Genomic DNA, 20,723 nt, shown 5'->3' on the forward strand with positions numbered 1-20,723 from the left:
AGGAACTGATTGGACAGGTGCACCTGATTCCTATAAGAACCAGAGAGTTCAGGCACCGGCCCCCTATACACATAGCCATGAGGCAAGCAGAGAGCAGAGACACAGAACATGGAGCTGGCATTAAAGAGAAAGCACATCATGGCCTGGAGCAGTGGGTAAGATTGTGTGAGAGATGTGAGGCCATGCTGTGATGCCAGCAGAGTTGTTACAGTGGCTCTCTAAACGCAACATGGCGTCGCATCTCAATTCCAGTCAATTTTGCATTGAAAAGTCAAATGGCGCTCCTTACCTTCCGAGCTCTGCCATACGCCCAAACAGTGGTTTACCCCCACATATGGGGTAACAGCGTACTCAAGACAAATTGTACAACAACTTTTGGGGTCCAATTTCTTCTCTTACTCTTGGGAAAATAAAAAATTGGAGGCGAAGAAATCATTTTAGTGAAAAAATATGATTTTTTATTTTTACGGCTCTGCATTATAAACTTCTGTGAAGCACTTGGTGGGTCAAAATGCTCACCACACATCTAGATAAGTTCCTTAGGGGGTCTACTTTCCAAAATGGTGTCACTTGTGGGGGGTTTTAATGTTTAGGCACATTAGTGGCTCTCTAAACGCAACATGGCGTCGCATCTCAATTCCAGTCAATTTTGCATTGAAAAGTCAAATGGCGCTCCTTCGCTTCCGAGCTCTGCCATGCGCCTAAACAGTGGTTTACTCCCACATATGGGGTATCGGAGTACTCAGGACAAAGTGTACAACAATTTTTGGGGTCCATTTTCTCCTGTTACCCTTGGTAAAATAAAACAAATTGGAGCTGAACTAAATTTTTTGTGAAAAAAAGTTAAATGTTCATTTTTATTAAAACATTCCAAAAATTCCTGTGAAACACCTGAAGGGTTAATAAACTTCTTGAATGTGGTTTTGAGCGAATGGATCGAATGTAAGTCCTAAATTTTTTTTATTTTCTAGGACATAAGTTGGTGTCCATAAATTTAACCTAGCATGATAGGATCGTGGATTCTGGCTGATGAATTGGGATGCATATAAATTTGTTTGTAGGTCAATATGCTCTAGCAAGCTATCTATCAGAAACAAATTAATTGGTCCAAAATTTTCCACCTCCACATTTATACAAGGAATGGCATTAAAATTAGGGATGAATGGAGTAGCCGAATCTGAAGCCTTCCATCTGGGAAATCCTACACCAAGAGGCAAAGCCCCTTGGACATTGGTGTGCACCAAATCACGAGCACTAGGGACAGCGCTAGTACTGGGCATTGTTCCCTGAGTTGGATACATTTCTCCAGAAGCGCTATTTGTCCTTCTTGTTGTACTGGTCCTTGTGTGTGAGGATGGACCAGAATCACTGCTCATTTCTGAGCTATCACTGTTGCTGCTACTAAAGCCCTCGAAATCCACATGGCCATCTGGCACAGCACTTTCTTCGCTGTTAGAACATAAAACTTTGTAAGCCCCCTCTGCACTATAATACTGACGGGCCATTTAATAAGTTTTTATTTATTTTTTCCGGAAATAGAAAACTCTGATGTGACTGATGTGACCAAATTATTGGGGAGACAATTGAGAAAAGCCTAATTCTTTAGCTTAACCCTAACATTAGAATAAATCCTAACCCTAACTTTAGCCTAACATTAACCCTAACCCTAACTTTAGCCCCAACACTAACCCTAACTATAGCCCTAACCCTAACCTGCCTTATCTGTTTTTTTTTTTACTTTATAGCAAAATCGCTGACTGACACAGCTGTTGCCAGCAGCACTTGTAACACTGTTTCTCCTCTAATCTCTCACTGACAGGTGATCTGAGTAGAATCAGCGTTTTTGTGAGGCAGCTCACCCGGGAAAGTTCGTTGCTACAACCAACTGTCCAAGTAATTTGTCCGGTGTGATGCCGACGTCATCAGGACCTGAGCCAATCAGGTCTCGATGAGGTCGGGGGGTCACAGTAAGCATTGTGAGCCGGAATCCCCTCGTTATAAGGTACATGGGGGTCCCGATGAGCACAAAACTGCTGACCATAGACAAACTTTGGCGCTGCACAAAGCCCTGCTAACACAGATGTTTATCTACCGTTGGCAGTCACGAAGCGCTTGAGTTAAGGGTCCCATCATTTCTGTCCAGGCCTATTTTATGAGTTGTACTTTTTTTAATTTCTGTGGAAGCATGGTTGAAAAGCAATGTCCTCATTTGTTGATTTTCATAGATTTTTGATTTATTATTACTTTTGTCAGATTCAAGCTATTTCTGTGACCATTGTGGGTTTTTCTGTCATTAAACGAGGGGTATCAACAATTTAGACCACGTGTGTAGGAGGAATGAATATTTTGACTCCACAGCCACTTTCTGGAAATTAGCATGAAGTGGATATTGGAGAGTGAAAATTACACATTTGCCATTTTATTACCCAGCACATAATGCCCAGATTGTGCTCCAGGAGACACACACACAGTAAATTAAGTGGATTATTCTCACTATAATAGTGCTAAATACAGGGATCCTAAATGTTGTTTGAGCACACTGCAAGACTCAGAAGTGAGAGCGGATTTTTCTGGATTGGTTTATAGAAACTTTGTTGCTTTTCAACAGCCTTTGAGCCACTAATAGTGTGGGAACCTCTGTTTTTCCATTGACAGATGATGGACCTGAGTGGGGACTTGTTTTTGTGAGATGAGAATTGGTATTATTTTCGCCTACATAACATTGATTGGTTTCTTTTTATTCGATATTTGGGAGTCAGAATGAACAAACAGTTGAACACCACACACTACTTGTTCATCCAACAAGGTTTTTCTGTTAGACTGTGAACAGTCATTGTCTTGGTAAATAACGTTTTTTACATAGCTTGCCATTTTATGGACAGTTTAAGTAGAAATATTCAAAAATATAAATCTCAAGGATACTTTATTAAAAAAAATGTTTTTTTTTATCTTAGCAGATGACTGTACCAGGAGATCAGAGGGACAGCTGACATCTTCAATTTTTAAATCTGATGAGCTTGAGATCCTACAAGATACAACTGAAGTGATTGCTGTTACTCCAGATATATCATCATCCATTCACAGCAAAGATCTGTCATCTGATCCTATGAAACAGGTCCCATCTTCTGATTTATTACTGACTACTAAAGAAAATCATAGTCACAAAAGAGGCATTAAAAAACAAACTGCTCCTAAAGCAAAAAATAAGTCATTTTCATGTTCACAATGTGGGAAATGTTTTAACAAGAAATCACATTTTGTTAGACACCAAAGAATCCACACAGGGGAGAAGCCTTTTTCCTGTGCAGAATGTGGGAAATGTTTTGCACGTAAATCACTGCTTGTTACTCACCATAGAACTCACACAGGGGAGAAGCCTTTTTCCTGTTCAGAATGTGGGAAATGTTTTACCCTCAAAGAGAATCTTGTTAGACACCGTAGAACACACACAGGAGAGAAGCCTTTTTCATGTTCAGAATGTGGGAAATTTTTTACCTGCAAAGGGAATCTTGATGAACACCAAAGAACCCACACAGGACAGAAGCCTTTTTCATGTTCAGAATGTGGGAAATGTTTTACCCACAAATGGAATCTTGTTAGTCACCAGAGAACTCACACAGGGGAGAAACCTTTTTCATGTTCAGAATGTGGGAAATGTTTTAAATGGAAAATAGATCTTGATAGCCATCAAAGAACTCACACAGGGGAGAATCCTTTTTCCTGTTCAGAATGTGGGAAATGTTTTAACCACAAAAGGAATCTTGTTAGTCACCAGAGAACTCACACAGGGGAGAAGCCTTTTTCCTGTTCAGAATGTGGGAAGTGTTTTGCACGTAAATCACTGCTTGTTATTCACCATAGAACTCACACAGGGGAGAAGCCTTTTTCATGTTCAGAATGTGGTAAATTTTTTACCTGCAAAGGGAATCTTGATGAACACCAAAGAACCCACACAGGAGAGAAGCCTTTTTATGTTCAGAATGTGGGAAATGTTTTACCCACAAAGGGAAACTTGTTAGTCACCAGAGAACTCACACAGGGGAGAAACCTTTTTCATGTTCAGAATGTGGAAAATGTTTTAAATGGAAAATAGATCTTGATAGCCATCAAAGAACTCACACATGGGAGAATCCTTTTTCCTGTTCAGAATGTGGGAAATGTTTTAACCACAAAAGGAATCTTGTTAGTCACCAGAGAACTCACACGGGGAGAAGAGGTAAAGTAAGAGGGATTGATCGTGTCCAGCTGGGGATCAGAGGTGGCAACTATAGGAAAGATACAAAAAAGCTAGAGACCGCGCGTAAAGGAAAAAGACTGCGAGAAAAGAAAAGGGAATGTCTAAAATCCTACTGTAAAGAGTCCCACAATGGAGCCATGCAAACCCCTAAATCAGTGTAAGCCCCAATGAAGGTACTAGTGTGGTAGCACAAACATATAAACATAGACAATACTATATCAGACTACATAGACTCCGCAATGGCCCCGACCCCGTGAAAACAGTACCTGTAACCGGGCAATATGGCTGGGCGATGAATCAAAAGGAGGGCACCGCTGGGTCCAATACAGAGCTGAGCCTGACGCCGCAGGAAAAGTAGTGGGACAATACGTGCAGAGATGCAGTGGGGGTCTGCAGATGTCTGGAGCGAGGCTTCACGTGGTAGTAGCGGGAAGGCTGCGTAGAGCCAGGGAGAGCCCCGGCCGGTGGCGTCCCTGGATACGAGCACAGGGAAGATGGCCGACGGAGAACCTAGCATGTGACGTCACAGCTGAAAAACTACGGAGCGGCACAAACCAACGCGTTTCGAAGGAACAGCGTCCTTCTTCGTCAGGGTTACCTGGCACCGGCGGCTCCGGAAGATATAAAGGCTAAGTGTCTGTCAATCATCCAACCCAGGCCCCGCCCCCCCCGCCCTATAAAGTGAGAAAATCAGTGTGTGCATTCTGCCGAATGCTCCAATAATATAAAAATAGCGCCCACTACGGATGAGATAGGAGAAACTACAAGCAGTGTATGTGCCAGAATCATGCAGAAATATGCCCATCTGAGCAGACATGGGCCATCTTCCCTGTGCTCGTATCCAGGGACGCCACCGGCCGGGGCTCTCCCTGGCTCTACACAGCCTTCCCGCTACTACCACGTGAAGCCTCGCTCCAGACATCTGCAGACCCCCACTGCATCTCTGCACGTATTGTCTCACTACTTTTCCTGCGGCGTCAGGCTCAGCTCTGTATTGGACCCAGCGGTGCCCTCCTTTTGATTCATCGCCCAGCCATATTGCCCGGTTACAGGTACTGTTTTCACGGGGTCGGGGCCATTGCGGAGTCTATGTAGTCTGATATAGTATTGTCTATGTTTATATGTTTGTGCTACCACACTAGTACCTTCATTGGGGCTTACACTGATTTAGGGGTTTGCATGGCTCCATTGTGGGACTCTTTACAGTAGGATTTTAGACATTCCCTTTTCTTTTCTCGCAGTCTTTTTCCTTTACGCGCGGTCTCTAGCTTTTTTGTATCTTTTATTCATATCCGGGGTGGCGTCTTCCCGGTTTTGAGTCCAGCTGCTTAGGAATTTATTTGGGTATTATAGCGCTGGTGTGATTACTACTTTTTGAACTATAGGAAAGAGCTATTAAAGAGAGAAACCAGATGGATGGTAGATCTGGACACAGTTGCCCCCAAAGGTCTTAATGAGTATGTTAGCTTCAAATCCTTTTTAGGTTAGCGCGAATTTTAGGCTGTCCTTTTGTATGTGTATGTTCTATTTTATTTATTTTTTGTTTTTGTGGTCTTTGTACCATTTTATTTGTGTCTATGTGGGTTCCCTGTGTGCTAATTATAATTTGCACTTTACTCTAGTATTGTAACAGATACTTTTTGGCGATCGCTGGCATATTTGATGGACGGTGCCTATTTCATCAGTTGCAGCACCCCTCTGGAAGTGAACATTCATACCACTGCCACATGTTCAACAGTACTAAAGACAATGAGAGATCTGTCATCGCCAGATGTACATATACCGGACTAAAAGTATATGAGTTTTACTCTGTTATTGTACTATGCAGTGTATGTATACTTCTTTGAATTTGTGTCTAGTAGATGCTGCTGTTACCTAGAAATCCTACATTGTTATGTGTTTTTTTCTATTGGTCTTTTGGTGGGTTGTAGGTATGTTTATAGGCATTTGGTTAGGATATTGCTGTAGCGCATTTTTCGGGGGTTCTCTATATCTGTCCCCCACTTCTGAGTAGTATATGCCGTTATAGGTGTGTAATAAGTGGCAAGTATAATATACTATGCGCGCCTAGATACTTACATCCTGCTGATCTGTGTGCTGGCGCGCGGCGCGCATATGCTGCATCGCCGCTGTGGGGAAGTGCTCTATGGCTGCGATGCGTTGTCCTGGTTACCTGCCGGGTCATGTGACCTGGACATGTGACCGGATGACGCACGAACTGAGCGCTGTCCCCCTCAGTGACGATGCATCATGGCGGCGGTGCGCAACTCTCCACACATGCCGGCAATTCATTAATACATGACCGCTATATAAAGACCGGGGCAGCACTAGGACTCAACCTCCTGACGAAGCCGGTAGCCCGGCGAAACGCGCGTCGAGGTGCGCTCCAGGCTGAGTGTCCCCCCTCCTCTTTGTGGCTGACCAACATGACTGCAGGTATAACAACTGCGATTACTTTATCTACTCACTTAGTATCTGATTAATTGGTTTGAGCTACTATATTTAGGCAAGGTTCTGGCTACACATGTGTTGTACTTATGTAGTTGCACCATTGTACTAGTGATTCACTATAATAGAATGTTATGTATGTGCAGCTGGATCAGCTATATTTTGATCTGTAGACGTTTAATTAGAGGGAGGGTTTCTCAGCCTCTGGCTTTGTGACGACTCCGTTCGTGTGACTGTTTCTCACTTTACTATTGTATGTGTTATGTTATGTTGTTTTTATATTTTTGTAACTAATAAATAGATGGTTTTTATAAGTTTATATCATTCATGATCCAGTCTCTTCATTTGTTCACACGGGGAGAAGCCTTTTTCCTGTTCAGAATGTGGGAAATGTTTTAACCACAAAAGGAATCTTGTTAGTCACCAGAGAACTCACACAGGGGAGAAGCCTTTTTCCTGCTCAGAATGTGGGAAATGTTTTAAATGGAAATCAACTGTTCATAAACATCAGAGACGTCACATAGGGGAGAAGCCTTTTTTATGTTCATAATGTTGGAATAGTTTTAACCAAAATTGAATCTTCTGAAATGGGTTGTCGATTGTCATTCCTCATGATTGCTGACAAAAAGATTAAACTAAACTTTATTAATTCCAAATGTAAAGCTATACTCATATTTCACCCCCTGAAGGTTAGTCAGAAGGTGACTAATAGAAAAAACATGTATCCCACAGTTCAGTATATAGGGTGAGGTGATATATACACTCTCACTCTCCAAGCCTCTCATTTCTCCGGTTTCATCGTCCTCACCAAAGGCGACTCATCAGGAGACTATTTAATATTGACCTATATTCAAGCGAGACTAGACAAAACAAAAACTAAAGTCATGTATCATGTTATCCGAAACAGTCAGAAAACCAGCCACATATTGGCAGATCCCAGACCTCAAACTATATACTTCGTAAGTTTAAAAGCCACTCCAGTGTCAGGAATAGATAGGCTGTGAAAATACAGTATAATTCTTGTGTTTTCCTCCTATAGGGACTGCCCTAGTTTGGTATTGTAACAGGTGTTAATTAGTAGTGCAGACAAATTGTCCTAGGCTAGACTCCATTTTCAGACGGCCCAATATGTAGCACTAAGGGAAAACTTACCTGCTCCAAAGATCAATAGCAGCTTCTAACTAATGGCCATGCTGCGGTCTGTCAAGGAATGAGTGCAATATCGTTATAAAGACTAGGAATGTGTGCAATCATAATGTCTGGAAGATCTGTGCCATTATTTAGTATGAATATGGAGATTATCTCTGAAAGTTAAGTGTTCCCTAAGCGGTATATACTGTATTTTTTTATATTTATATATTTAAGGCTTGTTCAGCACTTATGGTAGACACAACACATAATTATTTTTATTATTATTCATTACTTTTGTTTTGTTCGCTGCTCTTCCTGGTAATCTTTCTAAAAAAAATGTTATATTTTTCTATGACTTCAATGGTGGTATCTCTGGTTCAGGATTCCATCATAGTTCTTAATGTCATCATAAACTATATATATTTACGATTTGCTGAAATTGCAGTGCGCTCAGTCTGTTGCTCTCGCCTGTGCGCGTGCTCATCTCTCGTTGGGTTGCTAGGCATCGCTGTTGGCGTCTTCCTTGGACAGCACAGATATGGATTCACTCACGTGTGTGGGTGGTCCAATCACGGCAGTGGCCTTTGATGATGCCGATGGTGATGTGAGCGCCCTGCCGATCAGCGGCGCATGCGCCGTACAAAGCGGCGGCATTATGATGTAGCGATTGTATTGTATTCTCATTGGTCAACTCCAGTAATTAACACGTACCGGGACCTAATGTTGCCACTCCTCCCGGAAGAAGGCACACACAGCCGAAACGCATGTACGGGCCGTGGCACCATCAGACCAGAGGTAACTATTACCAATTCATATTCACCATTACTATGCCATCCTCTTATTAACCCATCTGTGACTTTCATATAGTTTCTCTGTCCTTTATGGCATTGCGTATTAATTGGTCACAGGGTGTATCTATTGTTTGGCGGTACGGTTCATATTTTTTGGATATTACCTTCCTCTGGTCTGTGGTGCCTTTCTCATTTGGTACTGCTCACCATCTGTTGATACTGTTTATGATTTTAATTATTATTTAATAAAATTACTTCTTAATACTATAGTTCTGTTGTGCAAAAGTTTCTTTTATAGGGTAACATACAGGAGGAAATGACACACAGGTATATACTGTATACAGGGGAGATGACATACACAGGTATATACTATATACAGGAGGAGATGACACACATGTATACACTATATACAGGGGAGATGACACACATGTATACACTATATACAGGGGAGATGACACACAGGTATATACTATATACAAGAGGAGATGACACATAGGTATACACTATATACAGGGGAGACGAAACACAGGTATATACTATATACAGGAGGAGATGACACACAGGTATATACTGTATACAGGGGAGATGACATACAGGTATATACTATATACAGGAGGAGATGATACACAGGTATATACTGTATACAGGGGAGATGACATACAGGTATATACTATATACAGGAGGAGATGACACACATGCATACACTATATACAGGGGAGATGACACACCGGTATATACTATATACAGGGGATAGGACACACAGGTACATACTATATACAGGAGGAGATGACACCCAGGTATATACTATATACAGGGGAGATGACACACATGTATATACTATATACAGGAGGAGATGACACAGGTATACACTATATACAGGGGAGATAACACACAGGTATATACTATATACAGGGGGAGATGACACAGGTGTATACTATATACAGGGGGAGAAGACACAGGTATATACTATATACAGGGGGAGATGACACAGGTGTATACTATATACAGGGGGAGAAGACACAGGTATATACTATATACAGGGGGAGATGACACAGGTATATACTATATAAAGGAGGAGATGACACATGGTATAAACTATATACAGGAGGAAATGACACAGGTATATACCATATATAGGGGAGATGTCACAGGTGTAGACTATATTCAGGGGAGATGACACACAGGTATATACTATATACAGGAGGAGATGACACACAGGAATATGCTATACAAAGGAGGAGATGACATGCAGGTATATACTACACCATGTTCCAAATTATTATGCAAATTGGATTTATGTGTCATAAAGATTTAATTGTTTTGTTTTTCAAATAAACTCGTGGATGGTATTGTGTCTCACGGCTCAATGGATCACTGAAATCAATCTTAAACACGTGATAATTAGTTTTCCAGGTGATTCTAATTAAAGGAAAGCTACTTAAAAATGATGTTCCACATAGGCCTCAGGTTTCAAACAATATGGGAAATAAAAAGGATCTTTCTGCTGCTGAAAAGCGTTAAATAGTGCAATGCTCTGGGCAAGGGATGAAAGCATTAGATATTTCACGAAAACATACTGTGAAGAGATTTGTGACTGAAACAGAGCACAAACAGAGTTCATGCAGATAAAGGCATAATGAGGAAGATATCTGCCAGAAAATTTCATTGGATTAAGAGAGCAGCTGCCAAAAGACCATTGCAAAGCAGCAAACAGTTATTTGAAGCTGCTGTTGCCTCTGGAGTCCTGTGAACCTCAAGGTGTAGGATCCTCCAGAAGCTTACAGTTGCACATAAACCTACCATTCGGCCACTCCTAAACAGTGTTCACAAGCAGAAATGGTTGCAATGGGCCCAGACATACATGAAGACTAATTTCCAAATAGTCTTGTTTACTGATGAGTGTTGAGCAACCCTGGATGGTTGGTGGATGGCCACCATGTCACAACAAGGCTGTGATGTCAGCAAGGAGGTGGAGGAGTCATGTTTTGGGCTGGAATCATGGGGAAACAACTGGTAGGGCCCTTTAAGGTTCCTGAAGGTGTGAAAATGACCTCTGCAAAGTATATAGAATTTCTGACTGACAACTTTCTTCCATGGTATAAAAAGCAGAAACGTGCCTTCAGGAACAAAATCATCTTCATGCTGACAATGCACCATCTCATGCTGCAAAGAATCCCTCAGAGTCATTGGCTGCTATGGGCATAAAAGGAGATAAACTCATGATGTGGCCACCATCTTCCCCTGACCTCAACCCTATAGAGAACCTTTGGAATATCATCAAGCCAAAGATCTATGAGGGTGGGAGGCAGTTCACGTCAAAACAGCGGCTATGGGAGGCTATTCTTGTGGCGCCCCAGGGTCCTGGTTGTCACAGTAATGTTGCTTTCCTCACGGGGAGAGTGATGTTATGTTTGGAGGCAAGGTTCTATGGTGATTAACCAAATGTGATTTCCATGTAAAACATTTCCCACATTCTGAACAGGAAAATGACTTATTTGCTTTAGGGGCAGTTTGTTATTTATTGCCTCTTTTGTCACTTTGATTTTCCTTAGTAGTCAGTAATGAATCAGAAGATGGGACCTGTTTCATAGGACCAGATGACAGATCTTTGCTGTGAATGGATGATGATATATCTGAAGTAATGGCATTCACTTCATTTGTATCGGTAAACGGGCCACGGTCACAGCAGGAAACAAATGCACAAGACGCAAGCTGAGCACAGAGGACTAAACCAGAGGAGAACAACGCTGTTTCTGGCAGATTCCATGTGCTCTGAGTAGTGATGAGCGAGTATACTCATTGCTCGGGTTTTCCAGAACATGCTCAGGTGGTCTCCGAGTGTTTGTGACTGCTCGGAGATTTCGTTTTTGTTGACTCAGCTGCATGATTTACGGCTGCTATCCAGCTTGAGTGCATGTGGGGGTTGCCTGATTGCTAGGAAATCCCCAGATATAATCAAGCTGTCTAGTAGCCGTAAATCATACAGCTGTGGCAAGGAAAACTAAATCTCTGAGCAGTCACAAATACTCAGAGACCACCCGAGCAATGAATATACTCATCACTAGCTTTGAGCTTTAGTAGGGTGTGGTACTTTCTAATTGGCTGAAGTAGGGAATAGATTACTCCAGCAGGACAGCAGGAACAGATCCCAGATGAGATTGGACACACCATATGCAGAAGCCATAATATGACTAGGGTTGAGCGAAACGGGTCGGCCAGATTCAGAAGTCGCCGACTTTTGGCAAAGTCGGGTTTCATGAAACCCGACCCGACCCCTGCGTGGGGTCGGCCATGAGGTCGGCGATCTTCTGATCTGGGATCGGAATTCCGATACCGATTCCTGATGTTTAAGATATCGGGAATCGGTATCGGAATTCATATTTAAGTGTAAAATAAAGAATAAAAATAAAAAAATATTGATATACTCACTCTCGGATGCGCCCTGGTTCTCACCGGCAGCCTTCCTTCCTAAGAATCAGCGCCTGAAGGGCCTTCGATGACGTTGCGGCTTGTGATTGGTCGCGTGAGCGGTCACATGGGCGGTCACGCGGCCAATCACAAGCCGTGACGTCATCTAAGGTCCTTCAGGCGCTAATTCTTAGGAAGGAAGTGTCCGAGGGCGCGTCCGAGGGTGAGTATATTCCTAATAGGTATATACTCACCCTCGGACGCGCCCTGGTTCTAACCCACAGCCTTCCTTCCTAAGAATCAGCGCCTGAAGGACCTTAGATGACGTCGCGGCTTGTGATTGGTCGCGTGACGCCCATGTGAACACTCACGCGACCAATCACAAGCCGCGACGTCATCGAAGGTCCTTCAGGCGCTCATTCTTAGGAAGGAAGGCTGCCGGTAAGAAGCAGGGCGCGTTCGAGGGTGAGTATAGCAATATTTTTTATTTTGATTCTTTATTTTACACTTAAATATGGATCCCAGGGCCTGAAGGAGAGTTTCCTCTCCTTCAGACCCTGGGAACCATTAGAAACCCAATGCACTGTATTGGGTTTCGTGTTTCGGCCAACCCCGACCCCGACTTTTCTATAGGATCGGCCGATTTCACCCGACCCGACTTGTGAAAAAGTCGAGTTTCGTGAAACCTGACCTGATCCTATAAAAAGAAAAGTCGCTCAACCCTAATTATGACTAAATGACAAAAATCCAGAATAGTCGAAATCCACATAAAGTGCTTCCATTTTATAAATTAATTCACTGAGGGTTATAATCTATACATATGTGGTCAAAATTGTTGGTATCCCTCGTTTAAAGACAGAAAAACCCACAATGGTCCTGCAAAAAAAAAAAACGCATTGCAGTAAAAAACGCAGCATGTTCATTAATTTTGTGGATTTTTTGCGGATTTCCCACTATATTATTGCATTGGCAACCTCCTGAAAAAAACATTAAAAATCTGAGAAAAAAAATGTCCGGTTTTGTTCAGGAAATTTCTGCACATAGCCTTATGGACAGTTTAACCCCTTTCTTCCATCGGATGGAATAGTACGTCCCCTGCTTTGATGTGGACGCCGGCGGTGAGTCCGCATGAAAGCTGGGACATCTCACCTGTTTTGAACAGCTGACATGTGCGTGCAATATGCACGGGCGGAATCGCGATCCACCCGCGCCTATTAATTAGTTAAATGCCACTGTCAAACTCTGGCATTTAAAAAGCGTTTCCAGCCATCGGGCCTGAAATGCGCTCACCGCTGACCACCGTCACGTGATCGGGGGTCATTGGTGCATCAACATGACAACCAGAGGTCTCCTGGATACCTCTATGGTTGTTGATGCCAGATTGCTATGAGCGCCACCCTGTGGTCGGCGCTCATAGCAATACTGTAATTCTGCTACGTAGGAGCGATCTGAGCATCACTCCTATGTAGCAGAGCCGATCAGGTTATGCCAGCTTCTAGTCTCCCATGGAGGCTATTGAAGCATTGCAAAAGTTAAAAAAAATGTTTTTAAAAATATGAAAAAAATATAAAAGTTTAATTCACCCCCCTTTTGCCCCATTCAAAATAAAACATAAAAAAATCAAACCTACACATATTTGGTATCACCGCGTTCAGAATCGCCCGATCTATAAATAAAACAAAAGATTAACCTGGTCGCTAAACGGCGTAGCGAGGAAAATTCAAAGCTCCAGAATTACGTTCTTTTGGTTGCCGTGACATTGCTTTAAAATTTAATAATTGGCGATCAAAACAACATATCTGCACAAAAGTGGTATCACTAAAAACATCAGCTCGTCACGCAAAAAATAAACAAACAAAGAATTTCACTTTTTTTGAAATTTCACTGTATTTGGATTTTTTATCCCCATTTTCTAGTACACGACATGGTAAAACCAATGGTGTTGTTCAAAAGTACATCTCGTCCCACAAAATATATGCCCTCACAAGACCATATTGACAGAAAAATAAATAAGTTATGGCTCTTGGAAGAAGGGGAAACGCAAAATCGAAAAAAGCTCTGGAGGTTAAAGGGTTAAGTAGAAGTGCTCAAAAACACAAAATGATATTTTATTAAAAAATAATTATATTTCTATCTTAGCAGATGACTATACCAGGAGATCAGAGGGACAGCTGACATCTTCAATTTTTAAATCTGATGATCTTGAGATCCTACAAGATACAACTGAAGTGAATGCCATTACTCCAGATATATCATCATCCATTCACAGCAAAGATCTGTCATCTGATCCTATGAAACAGGTCCTATCTTCTGATTCATTTATGACTACTAAGGAAAATCAAAGTCACAAAAGGGGCATTAAAAAACAAACTACTCCTAAAGCAAAGAAGTCATTTTCATGTTCAGAATGTGGGAAATGTTTTAACCGGAAATCATATTTTGTTAGACACCAAAGAACTCACACAGGAGAGAAGCCTTTTTCCTGTTCAGAATGTGGGAAATGTTTTAACCGGAAATCACATTTTGTTAATCACCAGAGAACTCACACAGGGGAGAAGCCTTTTTCCTGTTCAGAATGTGGGAAATGTTTTAAATGGAAAGCGAATCTAGTTAGACATCAGTGCAGTTACACAAAGGAGAAGCCTTTTACATTTTCTTAATGTGGGAAATATTTTACTTGGAAATCAGCTGTTAATAAACATCAGAAACGTCACATAGGGGAGACGCCTTTTTTATGTTCATAATGTTGGAATAGTTTTCACCAAAGTTGAATCTTCTTAAATGGGTTGCCTGTTGTCATTCCTCCTGTTTGCTGAAAAAAGGATAAAACTTTATTAATTCCAAATGTAAAACTATACCCATAATTCACCCTCTGAAGGTTAGTCAGAAGGTGACTAATAGAAAAAACATGCACCCCACAGTTTAGTATATAGGGTGAGGTGACGTATACACACTCACTCTCCAAGACTCTCATTTCTACGGTTTCATCGTCCACACCAAAGGCGACTCATCAGGAGACTATTTAATATTGACCTATATTCAAGCGAGACTAGACAAAAAAAGACTAAAATCAGGTATCATGATGTCCAAAACAGTCAGAAAACTAGCCACATATTGGCAGATCCCAGACCTCAAACTATATACTTCGTAAGTTTATAAGTCACTCCGGTGTCAGGAATAGATAGTATCTGACAATACAGTATAATTCTTGTGTTTTTTCTCCTATAGGGACTGCACTAGTTTGGTATTGTAACAGCTGTTAATTAGTAGTGCAGATGGAGCGTTCACCAGAGCCTAGGGGTTACTCGGTACCAGGTCCAGTGGTAATTAAAGGGGAAGTCATGGTGGCAGCGACCCGGTCCGTGGCCCTAGGCGTCCAATTTAAAGGAAAGGTCTTTAAAGGGGTTATTAGAATAAGAAATGTTCGTGACGCCACCTGTGGTACTCGGTCGGGGTGACTAACACTGCTTAAAGGGGTCCTCTGGGGAGTGATGGCACTGCAGCAATGATGGTATGGCTTCCCACAGGTGAATCTGGGTCCCAAGGGCTCCCGGTGTATTTGGCAAAGATAGTGTGGTGCCAGAAATAATCAGAGGACACAAGGTTGCAGTCTCTTTGCCTGTTTATTGGTGGTTTGCTGCCACAGTCCAGGGTACCGGTAACAGGTGTTGGTGAGCTCCAGTCGGCCTGGAAGCGATTATGAATCCCTTTCTCAGGTGAGGTTAGAAAGCCTTCCTTCTCACGCTGTGAGGCGAGTCCCTTGCTGCCTATGGCTCCACACAAGGTCCTCTCTTTCCCTGTCCTAAGACAGTACCCGCATGGTAGGCAGCATGAGCCTTTTTACAGGTTCTCTGTCATGACTCCGGGCTCTGTATCCTGCTGTACCTTCGGGTCTGGGTGCAGACAGACGACCTAGAATCTTCTGCCCTCTGGTTCTGCTGTGGGACATACAGTTCCACACAGCCTCGGGCTCCTGGTGCCTGGTTCCTGCACTTCAGCGTCGAGGGAGCCCAGTCACAGCTCCCCTCCAGCTCCTTAGTTCTCCTGTGCATCTCCCTCTCTGGCACTTGTTACCAATGCGACACTCCTGCTTCTTCACTCTGGACTGGAGCTGCAGCACCACGTGCTCTCACTCCTCTCTCCTTCACTGTCTACTACAGACTGCCTAACTGTCATGGTCAGGACATGGTTAATGTCCTGTCAGGGTTAATTTTTGCTAGCCTCTTTTCTATATTTGGAGGGGTATTTATACTCGCTCCTAGCCTGGTTCCTCTGTCAGCTATAGATTCTGTTTCTGTCTGTATGCGTGACTCCTGGATTGTGTGCCTGGTTTGCATAGCGTTGTCTTGCTTTCTGTGCTTTACCCTGTTTGTGTTCCTGGCTACTGAACTCTGGCTTTGCTTCTGACGATCCTCTGTCTCTCTGTTTTGGTACCTCGTAATCTCCTGGCTACGACTTCTGCTTGTTTGATAATTCTTTAGTGCTTGCCCCTTCTCTGTTTCCCTGGCGTCTGGCTCCGCCCCCTTTTCCTCCTCCCATTCTGTCACATGGTCTAGGTCCTGTTCGTTACCTGTACACTCTGTTTCATGTCAAAGGTCCTGTGGGTTCAGGTTAGTAACTTGGCATTTTGCTCAGCTGCTGTGTGCAGCTTCCCTTGCAGCATAGATATCCAGGTACCGTGACATTATAGCTGACCTTACAGTCTTTTTCCCTGGTGGGGGGTTCTTGGTATGCCATGGATCCTGTACAGGTTCTCACGGGGCAGATTAATGAGCTCTCCCAGTTGTTGCAGAAGCTGTCTGTGGAACAGCAAGCCCTGGTCCACTCGCACCAGCAGGTGCAGAGAGATGTGGCAGGTGCTTTACAGATGTCTGCTTCCTTGCGGTCTCGGGAGGGGGGCACCACTGATGTATCCCTGGTGGACCCCGAACCACCTGTAAAGTTACCCGATTCTTTTTCTGGGGATAAAAAGTTATTCAGGGTCTTTAGGGAGGGATGCAGGTTGTTTTTTGAGTTGCGTCCCCGGGCCTCGGGAAATGAAAGACAGAGGGTGGGGGTAGTTATGTCTTTATTAAGGGGGTCCCCTCAAGCATGGGCCTTCTCCCTCTCTCCCTCTGCTCCTGAACGCATGCCTGTGAACCTGTTTTTTGAGTCCCTGGGGCTCATTTATGATGAACCAGATAGAGTACATCTGGCGGAGGAAATGGTGATGAGTTTGACACAAGGGAAGCACTCTGCTGAATGGTTCTGCTCAGAGTTTAGGCGCTGGGCAGCTGAAATTTCTTGGAATGATGCAGCCCTGAGGGGGTTGTTCCGCATGGATCTGTCTGACCGTCTGAAGGACGCTCTGGCACTTCATCCTCCTCCTAATACCCTGGAGGATGCCATGACACAGGCAGTTCGAATGGACCGGAGACTCCGTGCTCGAGGAGTGATGTAGCAAGAGACTTCCTTGTTTTCCAAATTGCGTGACGCTGCTCCTGTATCTGAACCCATGGAGATTGGGTCAGTTTCGGTTATGGAGAAAGAAAGGAGGCGCCAGAGAGACAATCAATTGTGCTTTTACTGTGGAGCCTCTGGACATTGGAAAAGCAACTGTCCACTCTGCCCTTCTTCTGTGAAACCGTCTGAGAAACGACTGAGTCTGGGCAACAATCGAGGAGGTTGTCCAGACTCCCAGGTACATGTTTTTTCACTTGCCAAAATATTGCTTCAAGTGGAATTGGAACTTGCTGGAGGTCCTGTGGTGACCACCGCCTTTGTTGACTGTGGCTCTTCTATTAATTTGATTGATGCCCAAGTTGTGACTCGTCATAAGATAGGGACAGTCAGGCTGAAAAACCCTGTTAAAGTTGTGGCTGTTGATTCATCCCCTCTTACCCGGGATGGAATTTGTTTCGGGACTGATGTTTTTTCTCTGAAGGTGGGTTCCACTCATGTGGAAAAATTAAGTTGCTTTGTAATGAATAATCTACCTGCAGGACTGGTACTGGGTATGCCTTGGCTGCAACGCCACAATCCTGTCATTGATTGGGTGGCAGGGGAAATCACTCAATGGAGATGTAAGGGTAATGGTCCGTGTTGTAACCTGGGACCTCTTGTTAACCCTATTAAGTCTGTATCTGTGTCGTCTGTCAGTCTGGAGGGTATTCCGGAGTACCTGAAGGACTTCGAAGACGTGTTTTCCGAAAGTGAGGCTGAGGCGCTTCCACCACATCGACCCGGTGATTGTGCAATTGATTTGATCCCGGGAGCCAAATTACCCAAGGCTCGTCTGTACAATTTATCTGGGCCTGAGCGCCAATCTATGAAAGAGTACATCACAGATAGTCTCCGCAAGGGGCATATTCGGCCCTCTGTCTCACCCGTTGCTGCGGGGTTTTTCTTTGTCAAGAAAAAAGATGGTGGTTTGCGACCGTGCCTCGACTTTCGAGAACTAAATAAGATTACTGTTAAAAACACGTATCCTCTTCCTCTGATTCCTGATTTATGTAATCAACTCACTGGGGCCAAGTGGTTTTCCAAGCTTGACTTACGAGGGGCTTATAATCTGATAAGGATCCGAGAGGGGGATGAATGGAAAACGGCATTTCTGACGACCGAGGGCTTGTTTGAAAATTTGGTCATGCCCTTCGGTCTCACCAATGCTCCTGCTGTTTTCCAGAGTTTTATTAATGTTGTGTTTTCTGACCTGATTGGGCGTTATGTTGTCATTTACCTGGATGACATCTTGATATACTCAGAGGACAGTCAGTCACACTTACACCATCTTCACTCGGTTCTTGTAAGACTCAGGGAGAACCATTTATATGCTAAGCTGGAGAAGTGCTCGTTCTTTTTGCAAGAACTGTCTTTTCTGGGGTTAATTGTATCTGGGGAGGGATTCCGCATGGATCCTGGGAAGGTTCAGGCCATTTCTGATTGGGTGCAACCTCAGGACCTGAAGGGGTTGCAACGATTTCTGGGCTTCGCTAATTATTATAGGAAGTTCATTAAAGGGTTTTCGCAGGTAGTGAAACCCTTGACGGACCTCACACTCAAAGGGGCGGATGTAAAAAATTGGTCCATGGCCGCAAAAAATTCCTTTCTGACACTGAAGAAATGTTTCACTTCAGCACCCGTGTTGATACAACCCGATCCATCGAAACCTTTTATCGTGGAGGTTGACGCCTCGGAGGTGGGGGTGGGGGCAGTGTTGTCTCAGGGTCCGTCCACCCTTACTAACCTTAAACCCTGTGCCTTTTTCTCTAAAAAATTCTCTTCGGCCGAGAGAAATTATGATGTCGGCTACAGAGAATTGTTGGCAATTAAATTGGCCTTCGAAGAATGGAGGCATTTTCTGGAGGGGGCTGTTTTTCCCGTTACGGTCATCACTGATCATAAAAATTTGGCCTATATCGAGTCCGCTAAGAGATTAACCCCCAGACAGGCTCGGTGGGCACTTTTTTTTTCTCGGTTTCATTTTACCATTACATTCCGACCAGGGTCTAAAAATGTGAAGGCGGATGCCTTATCCCATAGTTTTGATTCTGTGTCCCCTCCAGAACCTCCTTCCTCCATTCTTCAACCTGGAGTGGTTGTGGCTGAAGTCTCATCTGAGTTACAGAGGGAGATTTTGAATGCACAAGCACAAGCTCCCAGGAATAAACCCCAAGGTAAACTGTTTGTACCCGATCACTTCCGTTTCACACTTCTGAAAGAATTTCATGATTCTGTGTTGAGTGCACACCCTGGGATTGCAGCTACCCGGGGGGCAGTAGCTAGGAACTTTTGGTGGCCTTCTATGGGTTCGGATATCAAAAAGTTTGTGAATTCTTGTGGGGTGTGTGCTCGTTCTAAGAGCTCTCTGGTCCGGCCGGCCGGGGAATTGGTACCTTTGCCAATTCCGGATAAACCCTGGACACACCTCTCCATGGATTTTATCACTAATCTTCCGTCTTCCAAGGGCAACTCTGTAGTTTGGGTTGTGGTTGATAGGTTTTCAAAGCAAGCCCATTTTGTGCCGCTACCTGCGTTGCCTTCTGCTGAAACCTTGGCTTGCTTGTTTATTCAGCATATAGTTCGGTTGCATGGGGTCCCTGTGAATGTGGTGTCTGACAGGGGTGTGCAGTTTGTGGCCAGGTTTTGGAGAGCTTTTTGTAAGAAGTTGGGGGTTACGTTGTCATTTTCCTCTGCTTATCACCCGCAATCCAACGGACAGACTGAACGCACCAACCAGTCGTTGGAACAGATTTTGAGATGCCTGGCCTCTTCCAGACAGGAGGACTGGTGTGAGGTTTTACCCATGGCTGAGTTTGCGTTCAATTGTCGTATTAATCAGTCTACTTGCAAATCTCCCTTTGAAGTCAATTGTGGATTTGTTCCACAGTTTGGAGAATTTTCCCGCATGGATTCTGGTTGCCCTGGTGCTGAGGGTCTGGTGCAACAGTTAAGAACCCTTTGGAGGGAGGTTCAGGCGAACATCTCCAAAGCCCAAAAGAGGTGCAAACATTTTGCAGACAGGAGAAGGGGGTCAGCTCCTTCACTGACGGTGGGGGAGAAGGTATGGTTGTCTACTCGTAACATCAAACTTAAGATTCCATCCATGAAGTTGGGCCCCAGGTTTATAGGTCCATACAAGATTATTGAGGTGATCAACCCGGTGGCCTATAGGTTACAGTTGCCCACCTCTTTCAAAATTTCTAATGTCTTCCACAGGTCCCTATTAA

The 20,723-nt window shown here is 43.7% G+C and overlaps 1 protein-coding gene across 2 annotated transcripts in view; it reads left to right on the forward strand.

Moving 5' to 3' along the window:
• The window catches only part of LOC138662848 (oocyte zinc finger protein XlCOF22-like), a 57,971-nt gene extending 53,747 nt beyond the window's left edge, over positions 1 to 4,224 (forward strand). Inside the window, exon 7 of one of the 2 annotated variants that reach the window (XM_069748825.1) lies at positions 2,955 to 4,224. In XM_069748825.1, the coding sequence (XP_069604926.1) occupies positions 2,955 to 4,093 (1,139 nt within the window). In that variant the 3' untranslated portion in view covers positions 4,094 to 4,224. The remainder of the gene's footprint in view (positions 1 to 2,954) is intronic. The other variant, XM_069748826.1, reaches the window with a different exon arrangement.
• Positions 4,225 to 20,723: the final 16,499 nt, after the last annotated feature.

This window comes from Ranitomeya imitator, chromosome 2, assembly GCF_032444005.1.
Source record: "Ranitomeya imitator isolate aRanImi1 chromosome 2, aRanImi1.pri, whole genome shotgun sequence".
Taxonomy (NCBI): Eukaryota; Metazoa; Chordata; class Amphibia; order Anura; family Dendrobatidae; genus Ranitomeya; species Ranitomeya imitator.